The sequence below is a fragment of the Marmota marmota genome, unplaced genomic scaffold, assembly GCF_001458135.2.
Source record: "Marmota marmota marmota unplaced genomic scaffold, marMar, whole genome shotgun sequence".
NCBI lineage: Eukaryota > Metazoa > Chordata > Mammalia > Rodentia > Sciuridae > Marmota > Marmota marmota.
The window spans coordinates 21659925-21682656 of record NW_026000185.1 but is presented as its reverse complement, the minus strand read 5'-3'; the positions used below and the strand labels follow the sequence as shown (position 1 = coordinate 21682656).

General features: G+C 39.0%; 1 protein-coding gene across 3 annotated transcripts in view; it reads right to left on the bottom strand.

Moving 5' to 3' along the window:
• Itgam (integrin subunit alpha M) overlaps positions 1-22732 on the bottom strand; it is a 45944-nt gene that overhangs the window by 20667 nt on the left and 2545 nt on the right. For all 3 annotated transcript variants that reach the window (XM_015491355.2, XM_015491356.2, XM_048789835.1), the window contains 10 exons: positions 21480-21583; positions 21091-21161; positions 20827-20944; positions 13049-13179; positions 12553-12698; positions 11300-11453; positions 9650-9800; positions 9050-9123; positions 8748-8877; positions 8316-8458 (listed from right to left, as the gene is read on the bottom strand). In XM_015491355.2, the coding sequence (XP_015346841.1) occupies positions 8316-8458; positions 8748-8877; positions 9050-9123; positions 9650-9800; positions 11300-11453; positions 12553-12698; positions 13049-13179; positions 20827-20944; positions 21091-21161; positions 21480-21583 (1222 nt within the window). The remainder of the gene's footprint in view (positions 1-8315; positions 8459-8747; positions 8878-9049; positions 9124-9649; positions 9801-11299; positions 11454-12552; positions 12699-13048; positions 13180-20826; positions 20945-21090; positions 21162-21479; positions 21584-22732) is intronic.

Here is a 22732-nt window from a genome sequence, read left to right as displayed (position 1 = left end):
TTCATTCACTTATTTTCACATACACATACAGACACACACACACACACACATCAATTTAAAACTGGGATACATTCTAGATCTAGAAAGAAAAAATGATCTCTGCCCCACACCATTGAGGAAGGCCTCATTGATAACCCAGTAAAGGCATTTAAGCTTCATCCTGAAGTCAATAGGAGTACAAATTTTTTAGGTCAGGTTTATTGGTGTATAATGTACATGCAACAAACCCAGCCTTTTTATTATATGGTTTTCGAATTTTGAAAAACATTTAAAGTCATGTAATCATCACTACAGTCAACATATAGAAGAACTTCATCATCCCCAAAACATTCCCTCATGCACCATCATAATCAACCTCTCCCTACAATCACCCTAGCAACCACTAATTTGTTTTCTGTCCCTATAGTTTTGTCTTTTTCAGAATGTTATTTGAATAGAATTAAATATTTTATAGTCTGTGGGGACTGGCAACTGTTTCTAGGTTGGGACAATTCATACTATAGCCACTGCAGACTTGCACACAGGTCTTCACATAGACATCTGCTTTTATTTCTCTTGAGTAATAAAAGTAATAAAATTTCTTGAGTAAATGCTTAGGAGTGGGAATGCTCATTAAACTTCTCTGCTAATGAAGAGGAGGAGAGAGAAAACTCAAATTACTAAAATTTGTGATGAAAAAGGATATATCCCAACAGACACTATTAAAATACAGAAGATAATTAGAAACTATTTTGAAAATTTATACTCCAATAAAATAGAAATCTCAAAGACACTGACAAATTTCTAGAGGCAAATGATCTACCCAAACAGAATCAAGAGGATATACACAATTTAAACAGATCAATTTCAAGCAGGGAAATAGAAGACACCATCAAAAGCATACCAACCAAGAAAAACCCAGCCAGATGAATTCTCGATAGAGTTCTACAAGACCTTCAGAGAAGAACTAATACCAATACTCCTCAATTTATTCCATGAAATAGAAAAGGAGGGAGCCCTACCAAACTCATCCTATGAGGCTAGTATCACCTAGACTCCAAAACCAGACAAAGATACATCAAACAAAGAAAGATTCAGACCAATATCCCTGATGAACATAGATGCAAAAACTCTCAATAAAATTCTGGCAAATCGCATATAAAAACATATTAAAAAGATAGTGCACCACATCCCTGGGGTTCATCCCAGGGATGAAAGGTTGGTTCACCATACAGAAATCAATATACATAAGTCATCACATCCATAGACTTAAAGACAAGATTCATATGATTATCACAATAAATGCAAAAAAAAATGTATTTTACAAAATACAGCACCTCTTCATGTTCAAAACTCTAGAAAAACTAGGGATATACCTCAACATTGTAAAAGCTATCTATGCTAAACCCAAGGCTAGCATCATTCTAAATAGAGAAAAATTTAAAGCATTCCCTCTAAAACTAGACCAAGATGGCAATGTCCTCTTTCACCACTTCTATTCAACATAGTCCTTGAAACTCTAGCTAGAGCAATCAGACAGACGAAAGAAATTAAAGGAATACACATAGGAAAAGAAGAATTCAAACTTTCACTATTTGCAATGACATGATTCTATATTTAGAAGATCCAAAAAATTCCACCAGAAAACTTCTAGAACTAATAAATAAATTCAGCAAAGTAGCAGGATATGAAATCAATACCCATAAATCAAATGCATTTCTGTACATAAGGGATGAATCCACTGCAAGAGAAATTAGGAAAACTACCCCATTCAAAATAGCCTAAAAAAATAAAATACTCGGGAATAAATCTAGCAAAAGAAATGAAAGCCCTTTAAAATGAAAACTATAGAGCACTAAAGAAAGAAATCGAAAAAGACCTTAGAAGATGGAAAGATCTCACATATTCTTGGATAGGCAGAATTAATATACTTAAAATGGCCATACTACCAAAAACGTTATACAGTTTTAATGCAATCCCTATGAAAAGCCCAATGACATTCTTCGTGGAACTAGAAAAAGCATTGGAATTCATCTGGAAAAATAAGAAACCCAGAATAGCCAAAGCAATCCTCAGCAAGAAGAGTGAAGCAGGAGGCATCACAATACCAGACCTTAAACTATACTACAGAGCAATAGTAGCAAAAATGGCATGGCAGGGCTGGGGATGTGGCTCAAGCGGTAGCGCGCTCGCCTGGCATGGGTGCGGCCCAGGTTCAATCCTCAGCACCACATACAAACAAAAGATGTTGTGTCCGCCAAAAACTAAAAAATAAATAAAAAATTTTAAAAAAAATGGCATGGTATTGGTACCAAAATAGATATGTAGACCAATGGTACAAAATAGAAGACACAGAGACAAACCCACATAAATATGGTTATCTCATACTAGACAAAGGTGTCAAAAACATACATTGGAGAAAAGATAGTCTAGTCAACAAATAGTGCAGGGAAAACTGGAAATCCATATGTAGTAAAATGAAATTGAACATCTATCTCTCACCCTGCACAAAAATTAACTCAAAGTGGATCAAAGACTTAGACACTAGAATAGAGACACTGCAACTAATAGAAGAAAAAGTAGGCCCAAATTTTCATCATGTCAGCTTAGAACCTGACTTCCTACTAAATACTGAATAAAGAAAAGCTTCTGATCCTAGGTTTGCTTCCCATTTCCTGCCTTCATCATATGTTATTTGTCCTAATAGTTCCCTGAACAAGAGTAAGGTAAAATTAACCCTTTGCTGTCCCCCCTGAACACTTCCTCTTTCCCTGTAGTTAAGTCAAACAATTGATGGGATCTGGGAAGTGACTGTTAAGTGTCCAGCATCCCCAAGGATCTCTGAGGTTGGGGGAACAAACCTCCAGCCACAGCTCATGCAGCTAGGGCCAAGTCCCTGAACTGATTGCATTTCCTGACCCCATAGAACATAGGCCTTCCACACCCTCTACTGTCTACTTTCTGCAAAACATAAAAAATTAAAAGAAAAAATCATGCATAAAATGGGAGAACTCAAAGCAATTCCCTAGTGTTACACCAAGGTTTTAAATCTAAAATCTGACTCCTCAACAGCCAACAGAGATACCAGATATCAACCACCTGCTAAACTTGTGTGGCTTTATACCCCATGGACAGTAAAGAGATCTGTACCAAACCCTTTGTTAATGTTAAAGGAGGCTTACTTCTACTTCCCACCCCCAAACTTTCCCTTCCCTTGCACGATCAACAAACCTCTGGATCAGGGACCTTGCCATTTTGCTTCTATACCCACCACCAACCTTCTTATCTTCTCATCTCTTTGGAGAGATAAGACCCCATTCATTATTCATTTCATCTCTGCTGAACAGAAATTCTGCCCTTAGGATGACTGGGACCATGTCCCTTACCACTTGGATTGAGGGAAAGATGTTTTCCCAACTCCTTGTGGGGAAAGTCCAGTCCAGGACTGGCACATTGATGGCATAAAGAGTGTAAGGTATACCTTGCCCTCTGTTGTCACCTTCTGTAGTCAAGCTTCTCCAAGGCTGAAAACTACACAATCAGCTTCCAGAGATACCCCCTAGGCTGTCTCTGAACCCATTTTAAGATCCTCTACTCCCAAGCTGACCTCAAAATTAATGCTTCATTAGCCTTAGCACTCAAACTGGCCACAATACAAATTAGATTATCTGTACTAATGGTGCAAATATGAAACCTTTGATCAAAAAATTCTCCAAAATTAAAAAATTACCTACTATAGATTGGAAAAATTGTCTCAAATTACAGAACGGCAAGTTTGTCTGAGGTTTTCTGCCTCCAAGCTTTCTTTTACCTTCACTCAATTATCAAATATATCACCCTAGACCTTCATACTCCTGCTGGTACTCTCTTTCCCCCATCCAATTTTTCATCAGTTCTACACTTAATACCCATAAAAACTTAAAACAGAGAAGGGCACCAAAGCTTCCCAGAAACAACTTCTATATACTGCTTTCTAGACCTTTAATAATAGGGAAGACAAGGCCAAACAGAAGAAAGAAAAGCATCAGCTCCTAGCCTCAGCCATCCATAGGCCTAAAAAAGGCTATTGCTACTCATGGCCCCACCAGACCTTCTAATAAATCTCCTGGGCCCTGTTTCAATGTGGAAACTTTGAGCAAAAGCCTGCCTAACCAGAAGCCCGCCCACCAAGCGTAAACAAAAGTGACACTGGACTAGAGAATTGTCCCCAAGGCAAAACACCCCTCCCCACCATGCAGCCATCTTCCCAAATCCCATACACTAAGCTTCTGGAGGGAGAGGACCCAAATCCCACAGCCCTGGTAAATCCTCAGCACCATATAAAATAAATAAACAAAATAAAGATATCGTTTCCATGTATAACTAAAAAATATTTTTAAAAAAGAAAAGATAATACATCTTAGGAATCCCAAGTTATAAGGATGATGAATGACCAAGCAGCAGGCAAATATTCTACTTCTGAAGAGATTTTAAGGGCACAATTAGCTAGTAAATGTCTCCCCTTAACTTAAAATAATTATCAAAAGGTTAAATAGTATCCTCATTTTTGAGTGAGATCCCAACCCAAAGTCATATGAACAGGAGACTTATTCCAAGCCCCCACCCTACCCTCAATTTACCTATGGAGCAACAATTTAATCTGTTTGTCACTGAGAGGAAAAATACTTAACACTCTCAGTCTCAAAAGTAATGGGAAAGGATTGGGGTTGGCCCAGTGGTAGAGTGCTTGCTAGCATGTTTGAGGCGCTGTGTTCGATTCTCAGCACCGCATATAAATAAATTAAATAAAGGTCCATTGACAACTAAAAAATATTTTTAAAAAGTTATGGGAGGGGCTGGGGATGTGGCTCAAGCAGTAGCGTGCTCGCCTGGCATGCGTGCGGCCCGGGTTCGATCCTCAGCAGCACATACAAACAAAGATGTTGTGTCCGCCAAAAACTAAAAATAAATATTAAAAAATTCTCTCTCTCTCTCTCTCTCTCTCTCTCTCTCTCTCTTTAAAAAAAGAAAAAAAAAGTTATGGCAAATAGGGATGGGATTGTGCCTCAGTGGTAGAGCACTTGCCTAGCACAGGTGGGACCCGGGTTCGATCCTCAGCACCACATAAAAATAAAGGCATTGTGTTGTGTCCATCTACACCTAAAAAATAAATATTAAAAAAAGTTATGGGAAATAATGTTTCATAATTTTATACATCCAAACCTGACCTGATTATTACCAACCAGGGAAAAAAGGGTTAAAAAACTCTAGGCAAGAGATTTCCCTAGTCTGGCTACACTGAAGCTTACACTGGAATGCAAACAACAGACTCAATAGGGGGTCTAAGACTAAAAAGAAGGAGGAGGAGGAGGAGAAAAGTGTATGTATATATTTTGCAGTTTACATGATTGCATTATACATACTATACACAGACAGACAGACACACACACACACACACCACACACACACACACACACACACACACGTATGCATAATGAATATACTATCTAGCCTTTAAAAAGAAGGAAATTCCAGCCAGACGTTGTGGCACATACCCATAATCCTAGCAACTCGGGAGGCTGAAGCAGGAGGATCGTGTGTTCAAAACCAGCCTCAGCAATTTAGGCTGTAGGTAACTTAGCAAGACCCTGTCTCAAAATATACAATAAAAATGGTTGGAGATGTAGCTCAATGGTTAAGTACCCCTAGGTTCAATTCCCAGAGAAGGAGAAGGAGAAGAGAGGAGAAGGAGGAGAAGAGAAGAAGATTCTGTCATTGAAACAGCATGAAACCAGGGGATATCATGCTAAATGAAATAAGCCAGGCACAGAAAGACAAATACTGCATGATTTCATTTATATGTAGAATCTTAAAAGTCAGATGCATCACAGCAGAGATTAGAATGGTGGTTGCCAAGGGGCAGGACTTGGGGAGGAACAGCAGAGATTTTGGTCAAAGGGCACTACTACATTTCAGTTAGAATGAATAAGTTCTGTTGATCTCTGTTGTAGCATATAGAGACCATAACTAATAATAATGCATCATATACTTAAAAATTACTAAAGGAATAGATTTTAAATGTTCTCACACTCCAAAACAAGATAAACATCTAAGGCAATAGATATATTAATTTAGATTGGTTTAATAATTTCACAATGTATACATATATTAAAACATCACATTTTACATGGGAAATACATACTACTTTCATTTGTAAATTATACCTCAGTAAAGAGGGGAACAAAACTTTATAAAAAGAAAATCAGTTGACTATGTATGTGTCTATCTATTTCAGGGCTATTCTATTCCACTGATCTTCATGTCCTTCTTTGGCAATACCAAAATGTCCTGATTACTATAACTTAAATTGTTAAGTCCTGAAATTCAGTGATATGTGAGTTCTCCAGTAAATACTAATGATATTTATCTAAATTCTTTGCAAAATTTTTTTCAGATATTCTACTTTCTTTTATTTCCCATATAAATTTTAGAATTATCTTCATCAATTCCACAAAACATACTTCTAGAATTTTTATTACATTGAGTGTAACAATCAACTTGGAGAAAATCGACATCTTAACTATACTGAGTCTTCTATCTGAGGATAGAACATCTGGCCATTTATTTATGTCTCTGATGTCTCTCATTAATATTTTATAGTTTTCAGCATATAATTATTGCACAGATTCTATGAGATTTATTCCTAAGCATTTCTTGGTCTTGGTTTGCTATTGTAAATGGTACTTTTTTCGTATTCATTTCCAATTGTTAAATGATACTACAGAAAAAGAATTAATTTTTATAAATTGATCTTGTAGCCTGAGAACTTACTAAAATAACTTATTAGTTACAGGAGCCTTTTTGTAGATTCTTTGAGATTTTCCATGCAAATATGTTATCTGCAAACACAGACAGTTTTATATCTTCCTTTCAGCTCCATGTGCTGACAACAGGGTATCACTAAGTTTCCCCCTTGCTTTGTTGAACCAGCTAGGTCTTCCAATATGATGTTGAATAGAAATAGTAAGAATGAATATTCTTGCTTTGTTTCCAATTATAGCAGAAAAGCATTCTCTTGCACTTTTGACACAACTGCAGATTTTTTGTAATTTTTTTCCAAGTTGAGGAAGTTCTCCTTAGTTCCTATTTCACTGAGGTTTTTAATCATGAAAGAATTCTATTTTTTGTCAATTACTGTTTCTGTGTCTACTAAAATAATTACTTTTTTATTCTCTAATTTCTTATTATGGTGGATTACATTGTTTTCAAAATAGCTATTTTTTATTGAGATAAAATTTGTATAACATAAATTCACCATTTTAAAGTATAAAATTCAGTGGTTTTTAGTATAGACATAATGTTATGTAACTATCATCACTAATTCAAGATTGTTGTCTCCCCAGAAATAAACTTAGGGTCTCCTAGTCATCATTCCCAATCCCTGAGCCACCCCCATTCCTTGACAACCACTAATCTACTTTCTGGCTCTATTGATTTGTAAAGTTTAAGTGTGAGGCTTCCAACTTTGTTCTACTTTTTCAAGCTTGTTTTGGCTATTCTGGATCCCTTGCATTTCCATATGAACTTTTAAAAATATTTTTAGTTGTAGATGGACACAAAACCTCACATGTGCTAGGCAAGCACTCTACCACTAAGCTACAACCCCAGCCCTCTATATAAACTTCAAGAACAGTTTGTCCTCTTGGGGAATCTCAAAGACACAGCCATTTGTCAACTGATATGGAATTATTAAATTATGTGGCTATATTGTTTATGTTACTAGTTGAATATCAGCTCTGGATGCAGTTAAACTCATAGAGAGCTCTGTACAGGTCAAAAATTATTATTTATTATTGTTAGAAAACTAAGAACACAGCATTCTCAAATGCAGAACTGATCCCGTGACTCCCCAACTTAAAGCCCTCTGAAGGCTCCTTTTCAAGTCTCTACCATACATGGCATCTGGCAATGCCCACCCTGGAATCTCTCTGTCCACAGGGTGTTAGAGTCTGTAAACAAGTCAAAATAACACCTGGCATTTTGCCAGGGGAATGTTAGAGTTCGTAAACAAGTCTGGATGGTGCCTGGCAAAATACCAGAGGGAGTGGTTTGAGAAGTAACAAAAGCGAGCCATTAAGTGTGGAGATTCCTGATTGGTTGACTGATGTATCTAGTTTATGCTAATTAGATAAGCTGTGTGGAATGTATAAATACTGCTCCTGTCCTGCAATAAACGGCTCCCACTCCTGTTGTATCAACGTACACAAGTTATTCGTCACCCCCCCGGCTAGTTTGCTGCAGCCGGACTGCGGCAACAGGGTACCTCTGCACATTCACACTTTTTACTCTGCTCTTACCTGGTTGCCCTTGATAATAGTGTTGGTCTCCCAGGCACCAGCATTCTGTCTGAACATCGCCACCAGGCCAATGTGTTGATATCGAGGTGCACCCAGAACCAGGCTTTGCACCCGGTTCCTCAAGATGACTGCAGATGCATAACCTGAAGATGGTGGTCTAATAGGCAAAGTGCTTTCCCTCACAGGCCCTGCCCTCCTTTCCACTTTGCAGGTCATACTTGAGTGGGGGTAATGGGGCAGCCCCATGCTTGGCAGATTGGGGTAACAGCACTATACTATATTCCTCTTTGTGAACATAATTAAAATTAAATTTTGAAATTTATGTCTTTGCACATATCCCAAGGGCCTGTGAAAGATCCAATGGCAGTTACACTAACTGAGTTACATGAAATCCTAATCCTTTCTTAGGGGACCCCTGCTTTCCCCACTTACCCAAGTAAGCATCATTCATGTCTGAGTCTACCCTGGTTGTGTTGATGAAGGTGATTTCATTCTTGGACCTATGCAAAAAGGCCCCACCAGCCCAGTCAAAGCTCCCCACGGAGCCCAGCAAAGGACCATTCTGGAAAAAGAGGTCGAACAGGATTGATGAGGGAAGAAGAGACCATTTCTGCCCATTAAAGAGTTACCTCACTACAAGAGTCCATCAGAGGAAGAGCCCCCAGACCCTTGGACTTCTTCTCTCTTTTCTTCTTGCCCTACCTCCACCCCCAATTTAATGAAGGGCCACTTACAGAGGTGATGGCAGCACTGAAGCCTTCCTGAGACATCTCATGCTCAAAGGAGCTGGTACTTCCTGTCTGAGTGCCTGTGAGGAGGAGAACTTTCTATATCAAAGAAAGCAGAAGAGCATAGAATAGTGCTGGAAACTCAAATGCTATTGTAGCCAGACAAAGGGAGGCTCCAATGGGATCTGTGTTGAACTCTAAAGTGTGTGCCCTTCTTTTGGCAGCTAATCACAGCAGCTACTTTCTGTCAGATGAGAATGTGGTCCTCAAGAAGTCTAATTCCTTTATTCAATATGCATTTATTGACCATCTTCTATGTACCAGGTAGTATTACAGGTGAAGAGTAACAGAATATTGAATAAATGTCAGCAACACATCTGCATTTTAGGGAAAATGCTGTATGGAATTTGACTTCTCCACACTTGGATTTATCAACCTATAGCCAAGATTGGCAAAATTATAGATGAAAATAAAGATTCTTCGATTTCAAAGGAATTGACCTGGTGAGGCCCAAGTGGTAGAGAAGAGTTGAGGTCAAGATTCCAGGAATTAGGAAGGTCTAGTCTGCATCTTGAGCTCTTCTGGGAACACAGATGCCCAGCTCACCTTCAATTGCAAAGATCTTTTCCTGAAGCTGGTTTTGAATGGTCTTTAGAGCTTCAAAGTTATTCACCCGGAACACATGATCATGAGCTGGCTTAGAGGCAATGGTATTAAGCTCTTCACGGGATCTGTCATTGTTGAAGGCACCTCCCACCTGGTTGCCAAGAAACAAAGGTCAAAGCAGACAGTGTCTGTAGGTAGCAGTATCATCTAGCAAAAATTCCTTAGGAAAAGTATCAGGAACATCGTCAAATAAGAGAATGCAGCAGAAGGCCTCTGAGACACTGCCAAGTGTAGCTGGGCAGAGTGTACATTGCATAGGCAGCAGCTGGGGGATTTTTTTTTTTTTTTTTTTTGCACTGGAGATTGAACTCAAGGCCACTTTACCAGTGAGCTATATCCCCAGCACTTTTTATTTTTTACTTTGAGACAGGGTACCACTAAGTTGCTAAGGCTGACCTTGAACCTGCAGTCTTCCTGCCTCAGCCTCTGGAGTTGCTGGAATTATAAGCATCTGCCACCACATCCAGATTCAAACACCATTTTTTTTTAATATTTATTTTTCAGTTTTCAGCGGACACAACATCTTTGTTTGTATGTGGTGCCGAGGATCGAACCCGGGCCGCACGTATGCCAGGCGAGCACACTATTGCTTGAGCCACATCCCCAGCCCCTCAAACACAATTTTTAATGTATTTTCTCTGCCATGCTTCCTGGCTGCCCTCCTCTCAGAGAAAAGGGAGAGATTTTTTCTTTATATGAAGGTCTTACATGGTAATCCATGCACTCAGAATGATACTTTTTCTATGTCACACAAGTACTGTGGTAGTTTGATTATACTGATGATCCTCTTCCTTGTATCCAAGCCCTTTCCCTACAAACTTTCCTGTGCCCTTTACTCTTAGGAGAGTAATCTGAACCACTCACTGTCTCTGGGCTCAGCCATGTATCTTGGTTTAGCCCATGGATGTTATCAAACTTGATGCAAACAAAGATCTGAAAAAATGTCTGCAACATTTTCACTTTCTCGCTTGTTCCTCTGCCTTCACCAAAAGGACATGTCAAGGCCAGCCCACTGTAGAATGAGACCCAGGGAGCAGAAGGGCCAAATCACCCAGTTGTTCCAACCAAGGTCATCTGACCAGCAGACAAACTAGCTTGCAATCCTCAGAAATGGAGAAAGCTGGCCAGGATATAAGCAGGAGGATTACAAGTTCAAGACCACACTGGGCAACTTAGTGAGACTCTGTCTCAAAATAAAAAATAAACAGGACTAGGGATGTATCTCTGTGGTAGAGTACCCCTGAGTTAAATCCCCAGTGCTAGAAGAAAGAAAAGAAGGAAGGGGGAGGGGGAGAGGAGGGGAGATGGCCTGACAACGTGTAGCTGATTAAAAATGTGTGAATGAGCCCATCTGAGACCAGAAAAACTATGCAGCTGATCTACAGGCTTACTTATTATTTTTAGCCATTGAATTTGTAGATCATTTGTTACACAGCATTATTGTGACAATAGATAACTGATGCACAGGTCTGTCTGGGTTAGCAGGAACCCTTGCCTCACTGATTTCACCAGTATTTGCAAGTTGAAGGGAGGGTATGTCCAAGTAGAAATCCACAACAAAAGCATCAGGCCCAAAGACACATTTCCTACCCCAATGACATAGCGAATGACCCCCTTTCTGTCGGCCTCAGGGATGACATCCTCATAATTCAGGGGATCTTGATACTTTTCTCCATCTGTGATGACAACTAGGATCTTAACAGCATTTTCCCGGGCTCCATTGGCACTCTGAAACAGTTCTCTTCTGTTCACAGAAGAGGAAGAACAAAGTCAAATGCAAATAAAGAGGCTATTAATGTGTTGGGAGGAAATGTCAGCAGAGTCACAGACACAGTCGCAGCTGGGCTCTGTCTAGGAAGGGGCTCTCTCTCTCCTGAGATAGAAAGGCAGCGGGGGAAGGGAGAAGAGAGAGAAGAATGGGGAAAAAAGTAAGCCTTTACCCTTATATATGCTTTTGTATGTTTTGACATTTTAAACTGAATATTATTCTTTTAAGTTTAGAAAATTAAAAAAAAAAAAAAGAAATAGACAATTTGGCCTTCATCACATCTCTCCTAGAGTACTACTACAGCTCTCCAGCTCATCTTCCTGCACTTCTGTCCCACCCCCACCCTTTCTGTTACACACACACACACAATCAGAATATTTCCAAAACATAATAGGATATCTTCCTACTGCTTAAGATCATCAATGGATCCTCAGTGGCTACAAATTTGCCTTTGGTTACCGAAATCAATCAATTTTTCTGGCCTCCCTCCAGCCACCTTTTCCTCACTCACTTTTTTTTGTTTGTTTGTTTTTGGTGGCAGCGGTAGGTACCACGGATTGAATTCAGGGACATTCAAAATGGCACCACATCCCCAGTCCTTTTTTTTTTTTTTTTGTATTTTTAGAAAGAGGGTCTCACTGAGTTGATTAGTGCCTCACTTTTGCGAAGGCTGGCTTTGAACTCGCCATCCTCCTGCCTCAGCCTCCCAAACCACTGAGATTACTGGTATGCATCACCCCACCCAGATTTCACTTCCTCTCTTTACTTCCACATTTATGCACAATTTTTTTTCATTGACATATTAGAGAAAGGAGACCTGGGAGAAGAAGGAGGGCAAGAGAAGGTGAGGTACTAGAGAATGAGATTGATCAAATTATATTATGTGCATATACGAAAATATCTCAATGAATCTCACTATTAAGCATAATTATAATGCACCAATAGAAAAAAAAATACTACATACAGACCTCCTTCAAACCTTTGCCCCATTCTTGTCTGAACAATTCCCACATCCTTCAAAGCCCAGTTAAAATCATCTCCTCCTTCCATCTTAAGCAAAGAAGGAAGAACTTACACTACTTTGCGGATTCCTGTGGCAGTGTATGTTGTCCCATGCAGTTGTCTTATTCGGTTTACCAGCAATCTTGGGTTAGGATTTGTCTTGAAATAATTGAAGGTAAAATGAGTCTGGAAGTCATTTGAGTACTGCATCAAAGAGAACTGGAAACAGGGCAGTGGCATTAGACTGAAGAAGGTGCTCCTCATCTCCAGCAAGCCTTACATAAACCTTGTAACACTCCAATTTCCAAATTTCTTCTCCACAGCTCCCACCCACTTTCAATAATAGAATTCTACAAGAAGTGACATGTGGGTTTCATCTCCCATGCCACCCCTATTCGTCGAGCTGCCTACTTGAAATAATGCTTATGGTGCATCCAAGCAGATCAAAAAATAGAATCATAAAGCAACATAACAATCAGATGTCCATTTTGCCATGTCTGCCATTGCAGTAGTGGGGAACAGTGGCAATCTGGCTGCCATGTATTTGCCACCCTGGTATGAGCCCTTACCAAGGTTTTAGACTTTTTGAATTGGTCCATCACTGTTGACACAAAGTCCTTCATCTTCCTAAAGTCGTTTTCATTGATGCTACCAGAGCCATCAATCAAAAAGGCAATGTCGCTCTCCTGCTGAGGACATTCTAGGGAAGAGGAAAAAGAGTACAAATTGATTAAGTAATTAGAGACTTGTTATCAGGTAAACAAGATTCCACCTATGTTCTGGGCTGAATTTTAAAAATGGCAGACTCCTTGGACATCAGCAAAATGACTGCTAGAAGTCATTAGTGCTCAGTCATCCACAAAGACAGCCAGAACAAGAAACAACCAAATAAATTTTGATGAAAATAAAATAACTAAAGGAGAGTACCAGAGTATATCAATCCCAGGATGGCCTCAGGGAATGGAAGGAAATTCCTGGCCTCCATCCCCCATCTCCCAGCAGATGTCAGCTTGGAACCAGGAGGGATTTCCTCCCAAGGTGGTAAAAGTAAGCAAGAGAACCCAGCAGCTATCACCAACATGTTGGGCACTTACATTCCTCACCACTGGGGTCTACAGTTGTCCCACAGAGTTTCAGCTGTGTGAGTGGCCTAGAGTACACAGCTGTGCTCCCTCAAGAGAAGGAGGCAACACTGAGCCCCAGCCCCTGTGGCCTATGCAGCTGAGGCCATATTGGAACCAGAGCCACTGCTGGAGTGTGTCCTGTTCCAGGGATGATAAGAGGTCATGGCACCTTTCCACCCCTGAAGTGTAGCCACCTGGTGGCTGTGCCCTTCTCCTTGGGGGCAAGCTGCCATAAAGCCACTTCATCTACCCTTCCCATCCCTGCGACCTATCCAGTCCTGCCTGAGCTGAACCAGTGCACTAGCTCTACAGAAAATAGTACTTGAGCCAGGCGCAGTGGTGCATGCCTATAATCCCGGCAGCTCAGGAGGCTGAGGCAAGAGGATCGCAAGTTCAAAGCCAGCCTCAGCAACAGTGAGGCACTAAGCAACTCAGTGAGACCGTCTCTAAATAAAATACAAAATAGGGCTGAAGGTGTGGCTCAGTGGTTGAGTACTCCTGAGTTCAATCCCTGGTACCAAAAAAAAAATAGTACTCAGGGTCATCGCAGTTCCCTTTCGCCTAAGTTGAAGCAACACTCTGTGTACCAGGGTTTCCAGAAAAGTGGCTTGCTGCTCAGAGAAGTCATGCTCCCTGAGGCTGAGCTGAAGTAGTGCACCATCTCCTGGGAAATTAGTGTCTTGGCTGACCAAGCAGCCATGCATCCCAGGACTGAGGTGAACAGTACCCCCATTTGCATTATGGAAGAGTAAGAGACAAACATGGGGACAGAGAGCTTATTTAATGAAAAAAAAAAAAGTTAAAAGCATTCCAATTCTTAGAAGAGGTATGGATATCCAGATACATGAAACTGAAAATTCCAAAAGCAGATTCAATCCCAAGTGGTCTTCACTGCAAAGCAGAATAAATTAACTGTCGAAAGTCAGACAAGGAATTTAAAAGCAGCAAAAGAAAAGCAGCCAGTCACTATAAGACAGTCCTTGTTAGACAACTGAGTTCTCAGCAGAAACTCTGTAGCACAACATAAAAGGGAATGATATATTTGATGTGTTGAAAGAAAAAACAGTCAACCAAGAATACTATATCCAAGAATACAATCTCTTTCAGAAAAATGCAGGAAAAATAAAATCTTTCTTAGACAAGCAAAATTGAGGGAATTCATCACCAAAAGACTTGTCTTACAAGAAATGATTAAGGGAATTCTTCAAATAGAAATGAAAGGACATTAATTACTAATACAAAAATATATTAGAGTATAAAATTCACAGGTAAAGGTAGATATATAATCAAATCCAGAATACCACACTATTGATATTGTGCTCTGTAAATCACATATATCTCTAGTATGAAGGTTAAAACTCAAAATGATAATAAATAAATAAATAAATAACAATAGGGTCTGCAATCTGTATTTGGGGTAAAAATGGGAGTTCATAACCCACTTGAATCTAATGTATGAAATATGATATGTCAAGAGCTTTGTAATGTTTTGAACAACCAATTAAAAAATAAATAAATAAATAACAATAGGGGCTGGGGTTGTGGCTCAGTGGTACAGCACTTGCTTAGCATGTGTGAAGCACTGGGTTCAATTCTCAGCATCATATATAAATAAATAAAGTTCATTGACAACTAAGAAAATATTTTTCAAAAAATAACAATAGCTTCAATAAGCTTTTAAGAAATATATAATATAAAAATGTCAAATGTGACATCAAAAATAGAAATTGGGGGCTGGGGGTGCAGCTCAAGTGGTAGAGTTTTTGTCCAATATGCACCAAGTCCTGGTTTCAATTCTCAGCACTGCAAAAACAAGTGAAAAAAAGACAAAAGGGAGATACACACACACACACACACACACACACACACACACACGCATGCCTTCTGGGGAGAGATTTAAAGTCTATAGAGTTCTGGGCTGGGAATGTTTCCCAGTGGTAGAGCACTTGCCTAGCATGTGTGGGACCTGGAGTTCAAACCCCAGCACTGCAAAAACTGACTAGAAGTTAACTGAAGTTAAGGTGTCAACAGTGCAAAATAGACTACCGTAACTATAAAATATTGCACATAAGCCTGTGGTAGCAAGGCAAAAATAAAAACTAGAGAAGACACACAGATGATAAAGAGAAAGGAAATAAAATAGAGCACTAAAGAAAATCACCAAATCACAGAGAGAACAACAACAAAGAAAGATAGGAACAAAGGTCTACAAACAATGAGAAAACAGCAAAAAAATGGTAGTAATAACTGTTTACCTATCAATAATTGCTTTGAATGTGAATGTATTAAGATCTCCAATCAAAAATCACAGTGGTTGAAGGAATTTAAAAAAAGATCCAACTATATCCAGCCTGGTAGATTAGTCTTAAGGAGATACATAGGCTAAAAGTGAAGAGAGAAAACAAGGTATCTCATGCAAATGTTATCCTAAAGAGAGCAAGTGCAGCTATTCTTATATCAGATAAAATAGACTTTAAGTTTAAAACTGTTACAAAAAGGATTGGGGGGCTTAGCTCAATGGTAGAGTACCAGCTGGGTTCAATCCTCAGCACAGAAAAAAATCTTCTACAAGATACAAAGTCATTATTTAATGATACAGGGCCCAATTTATCAAAAAGATATAATAATCATATATATATATATATATGGCTAGCCAATATCAGAGCACCTAAGTATATAAAGAAAATATTAATGGACATAAAAGGACAAATAGATAGAGATGAGAGTAGTACAATAAAATTAGGAGACGTCACTACCCCGTTTTCAACAAATTAAACAGACAGAAAAATTAACATGGAAATACTGAAATTTAACTGTACTTTAGACAAACTAAGAACATTATACATAACCTTCCAGCTTATAGTTGTAGAATACATATTCTTCTCAATTGCACACAGAACGTTCTCCAAGAATGACCATTTAGTAGGCCACAAAACAAGCTTTATTGGGGCTGGGGATGTGGCTCAAGCAGTAGCGCGCTCGCCTGGCATGCGTGTGGCCCGGGTTCGATCCTCAGGACCACATACAAAACAAAGATGTTGTGTCCGCCGAAAAATAAATATTAAAAAAAAAAAAAGCTTTATCAAATATTTTAAAAATTTGAAATATATCAAGAATTGTTTCCAACAACAATTATACAAAATTAGAAATCAATAATAGGAGGAACTTTAGAAACCATAAAAATACATGGAAACTAAACAACATTCCAGAGCTAGGGCTGCAGCTCAGTGGCAGAGCATTGCCTAGCATGTGTGAAGCCCTGAGTTTGATCACAAGCCCTGAAAAAAAGAAGGGGGAAAAATTTCTCCTAAACAACCAATGGGCCAATGGAGAAATTAAAAGGAAAAATTTTAAAAATCTCCACAGACAAATGAAAATGTAAACACAACATACCAAAAATTATGAAAGCAAATGCAGCATTCAGAGGGAAATTTATAGCAATAAATGCCTACATCAAAACATAGGAAAGTTCTCAGACTGGGGTTGTGGCTCAGCAGTAGAGTGCTTGCCTAGCATGTGTAAGGTCCTGGGTTCAATCCTCAGCACCACATAAAAATAAATAAAATAAAGGTATTGTGCCCAACTATAACTAAAAAATAAATATTAAAAAAAATTAGAGGGGCTGGGGTTGTGGCTCAGTGATAGAGTGTTCGCCTAGCATGCACGAGACGCTGGGTTCAATCTTCAACACCACATAAATGTAAAATAAAGATATTTAAAAAAAAAAATAGGAAAGTTCTCAAAAAAAATCTAATACTTTACCTCATTAAAAAATAACAAAATAACAAACCAAACTCTAAGAGAGAAGAATAAATAATAAAGATCAGAGCAGAAATAAACAACAGAGAGATTTAAAATACAATGTAAAAGATAAATGAAATAAACAGTTGGTTTTTTCAAAGGATAAACAAAATCCACAGGCTTTTAATCAGGTTAATAAAGAAATAACTGAGAAGAATCAAACGTAGAAATGATAAAGCACACATTAAACTGATGTGACAGAAATACAAAAGACAAAAATACAAAAGAGAGTATTATGAACAACTATATACCAACAAATTTGAAAACTACAAGAAATGGATAAATTCCTAGATACAAGTAACCTATAGAGATTGTGCCACCCTGAAATGGAAAATCTGAATAGAATAATGAGTAAGGAAATTGAATCAGCAATAAAAAGACTTCTTGCAAAGAAAAGCCAGGAACCAGATAACTTCACTGCTGAATTCAACCAAACATATAAAGAATTAATACCAATTCTTCTCAAACTATTTCATAAAATTGAGAAAAAGGAAAATCTTCCAGATTCATTCTGTGAAGTCAGCATTACCCTGATATCAAGGTCAGACAAAGATAAACAAAGAAAAAGAAAATTACTAATATACCTAGTAAAGATACATGTAAAAATCCTCAACAAAATTCAAGGGAATTGAATTCAACAGCAGATCAAAAGTATCACTCACTATGATCAAGTAGGATTCGTCTCAGGAATACAAGGATAGTTTGACATACACAAAATTTGATTCATCACATTTACAAAGTGAAGAACCAAAACCATATGATTATTTCAGTAGGTACAAAAATACATTGGACAAAACTTAACATCCCTTCATGATAAAAACTCTCAAACCAGGCATAATGGCACATGCCTATAATCCCAGCAGCTTGGGAGGCTGAGACAGGAGGATCGGAGTTCAAACCCAGCCTCAGCAATAGCGAGGCATTAAGCAACTCATTGAGACCCTATCTCTAAATAAAATACAAAAAAGGGAAGTACCCCCCCAAAAAATTAAAAAATTAAAACTCTCAACAGATTAGGCATAAAATGTACCTATTTCAGCACAGTGAGGCTGTGACAAACTCACAAACTCACAGCCTACGTCATACTGAATGGAAAAAGCTGAAATCATTTCCTCTAGAATCAGGAACAAGACAAGGAGGGCCCTCTTAATCACTCTTATTTAACAAAATACAAGAAGTCCTAGCCAGAGCAATTAGGCAAGAGTAAAAACTAAAAGGCATCCAAGTTGGAAAGAAGTCAAATTGTCTCTGTTTGCAGATGATATAATATTATATATAGAAAAACCTAAAGACTCCAAAAAAAAAAAAAAAAACTGTTAGAACTAACAAATGAGTTCAATAAAGTGTCAGGAAACAAACATGTGAAAATCTACAGTGTTTCTATATGATAATAGTAAGCTACCAAAAAATGAAGAAAAAAATCCCATTTAAGAAATAAGAGGGCTGGGGCTGTAGCTCAGTGGTAGAGCACTTTCCTAGCACGTGTGAGGCACTGGGTTTGATCCTCCACACCACATAAAAATAAATAAATAAAATAAAGGTCCATAAACAACTAAAACATAAAAAATAAATAATATACCTAGGAAAAATTCAGGAAGTTGAGATATCTCTATACTGAAAATTATAAGAGTGTTGAAAGAAACTGAAGAGGACATAATTAAGTGAAAACACATCTAGTATTCATGTACTGAGAGAATTAATATTGTTAAAAGTTTCACATTACCTAAGTGATCTACAGATTCACTGCAATCTCTATAAAAATACCAATGACATTCTTCATAGAAATAGAAAAAACAATTCTAAAATTCATATAAAACCACCAAAGACCCCATAGAGTCAAGGCAATCTTGAGCATAAAGAACAAAGCTGGTAACACCCAAGAAGCAGTGGGGGTAGAATAGAAGTGCTGTGAATTAGACAAAGGGGAATGAAGGGAAGAAAGGGAGATAGGAATAGGGAAGACAGTGGAATGAATCTGACATAACTTTCCTATATACATGTATGAATACACCACAGTGAATCTCAATATCCTGTACATCCACAAGACTGGGATCCTAATTAGAATAAGATACACTCCATGCTTGTATAAATATGTCAAAATAGACTCTACTTGGGGCTGGGGTTGTGGCTCAGTAGCAGAGTGCTTGCCTAGCATGTGTGAGGCACTGGGTTTGATTTTCAGCAACACATATAAATGAATAAAACAAAGGTCCATCGACAACTAAAAAAATAAATAATATTTTTACAAAAATAGACTCTACTATTATGTACGACTAAAAAGAACAAATAAAAAAGTAAATTACCTTCACTAATACTACTAGTTTCAAAATATCATTTTATGTAGTAATAACAATTTCAAAATGACCTATAAAGTGTGAATTATTGTGTAAGGGAAATATCTGAATATATTTGTGTATGTGTTTCTTTTACTAAATTGTCATTAAAAAGGGGCTGAGGTTGTGGCTCAAAGGTAGAACGTTTGCCTAGCATGAGTGGGGCACTGTGTTTGATCCTCAGCACCATAAAAAAAAAAAAGATATTGTGTATACCTATAAAAAAAATAAATATTTTTTTAAAAAATTGACATAAAAAAGAGTCATCAAAATGTTAGTGCTTTGGGGCTAGGCTGTAGCTCAGTGGTAGAGCACTTGTGTCGCATGTGTGAGGTGCTCGATTCTCAGCACCACATAAAAAGAAATAAATAAAGATATTGTGTCCATATACAACTAAAAAATGTTTTAAAATAGTGTTAGAATAAATAAATACTTTTTTTAAAAAAAGAAAGATTAGCATGGAGTTTATACAACTCTATTCATGATCACCAAACATTTTTCAACTCAAACATCCTTTGGTGTTAACAAATGGACTTGTGAATGGGGCTGTGGTGAATCCATGCAAAGGAATATCACTCACTGGTATAAAAAGAATGATACACACGACAACATGGATATACGCGGAAATAATGCATTGTCAGCTGAGATCTGGAGAAGAGCATGCCTAGCTAAAGGAATAGTAAGCACAAAGGCCCTGAGGCAAGGACAGGTTGGTGTGATTCCTGAAGAAGAAAGTCAGCTAGAGTGGCTGAAGCAGTGACTGAGGTAGAAGGCAGTGGGAGAGTAAGAGAGGTAAGCAGGGGCTGCACCATCTAGAACATCAAAGGCAGGAGAACAGGCACTTACTCCAAGGACAATGGTTGGGACATCTATGAAGTCAGGTGTCCTGGTCCCCTTGCAGAGGTAAGTATATCAGGACTTTGCTTAAAGTGAGTTTCTCCTATCCAGCCCCCACCACCAATTCTGTTTAGTGGAATGGCTTCCCCATCCTTCTGCACCTAGACCTCTAAGTTCTCCCCTAGACCACGAGCAGTCAATCACAGCTCAGTCCTACCCGCTATCCTCCAGTCTCTACCAAAAGGCACATACCTCTGAGGGCCTCTGGAAACCTCTGGGGCTGCTGCAGTAGGTTGGATCCAAATAGGAAGCAGAAGCCATTCACATAAGTGTTCTCCTTGCAAGTTTGGTGCACAGTGGGGCCACAGGCCTGAGGGACAGGGTACCAGTAGAAGGGGCTGCCCTGCTCCCTCTCTTTTCATAGCAGCACCTCCACCTCCCACAAGACCCCAGCCCCAATAGCCTCAGGTCCCCATTCCTCCCCTCAAGACCCTCCTGTGACCCAGAGCAACTCACCAGCAGCTGTGAGGGGTTGATGGCAGTCGCCAGGGAGAGGCCCAAGGACATGTTCACAGCCTCCAGGGGGACTGCAGAGATAGATATGTACATGGTCACCCTCAAGGGGATGAAAGGAGCTGTGTAAGAGCTAGGCAGGGATCACTTCAAATAGGAGACACAGAAGTGTGACAGGTCAAGGGGACACCTAGATCATGGGAAAGTAACAGAGAGAGGCCACCTGAGAGAGTCTGAGGTAGGGTTTTTCAGATTGAGTAGAGACTGGAGAGCCAGACTCCCTCTGTCCCCCAGTGTAGATCCCCCAGAACATGGGGATTCCTGGAAAGTACAGGTGAGTCACAGATGGAATCCAGCACTACCAGGGACCCAGATGGGGGCCAGTGACTCACCCTGAAAGTGGATGGGCTCACACTTGCGGGTGTTGATTTCACATTGATAGAGGCCTCCTGTTTGGTTGTCAGCTTTTATCTCCTGGGGGGCTCCAACCACAATCCTGGGGAGAATAGAGAAAACTCTGATGTGCAGGAAAAGAAGGAGATCATGGAAGAGTTCTACCACCCAAGGGAAAAGTAGGGACTCTCATGTGGATTCTTGAATTTCCATTAATAGGAAGAATAATTTGCCCAGGAAGAAATGGAAAAATATTAAGTCTCAATGAGAAGGGCCTGAGAATGACATGCAACTCAGAGGGCATTTTCAAAATGGATAAGTTCATCCACAGAGTAATTTTAAATAAATTTCTGCATATGATAAACTAGTTCATGCAAAGACAAAAGATAAATAATAAATTGTAAGAAAGGATATTAGCAACTTATAACTCAGACTACCTTCAATATAGTCAGTTCCTACAAACCAGTAAGAGAAATAAAAGAATAGAAAATGGTGCAAAAGATTTTTTAAAAGAATTTGCAAAAAAAAAAAATTTAAAAAGAACTACATGTCTGGTAAAAAAAAAAAAAAGAAAAAGAAAGCAATTTAAAACTAAATTTACTCATCTACTCACTTTTACAAAGATCAATAAGTTTGATAACAAATTGAATTGGCAAGTGGATGGGGAAATAAGTGTTCCCACAAACTTCTGGTGCAAGTGAAATTTGCTGCCATGCTTTACAGAGGGCTTTACATGCTTTACAGAGGGCAATCTGGAAAATTTTATTGTAATCACATATGCACACACAGAAGTGCACCCCTGTAATTCCAGCAGCTGGGGAGGCTGAGACAGGATTGCAAGTTCGGGGTCAGCCTAAGCAACTTAGGGAGACCCTATCTCAAAGTAAGTAAGTAAATATAAGGCTAGGTGTGCAGTTTTGTAGTAGAGCACTTGCCTAACTGCCCTGCGTTCAATCCCCAGTACCACAAAAATTTAAAATTGTATATGCATTTTTGATCCAGCACTACCAGTTCTGGGAATTTACTTCCAAATATACTTGCACATGTGCAAAAGGACAGCATAGTCCATATAAAAGTTTGGAAATGATCTAAATGTGCCTTAAGAGATTTAATCCCCTGCCCATGCAAAGAGTACAGATGCATCTCCTGCAAGGGAGGAGGAGGAGGAGGAGGAGGAGGGGGGGGGGGCAGAGGATGGGGAGGGGAGGGGGAGAGGAGTGGGAGGGGAGGGAGAAGGGAGGGGGAGGAGGAG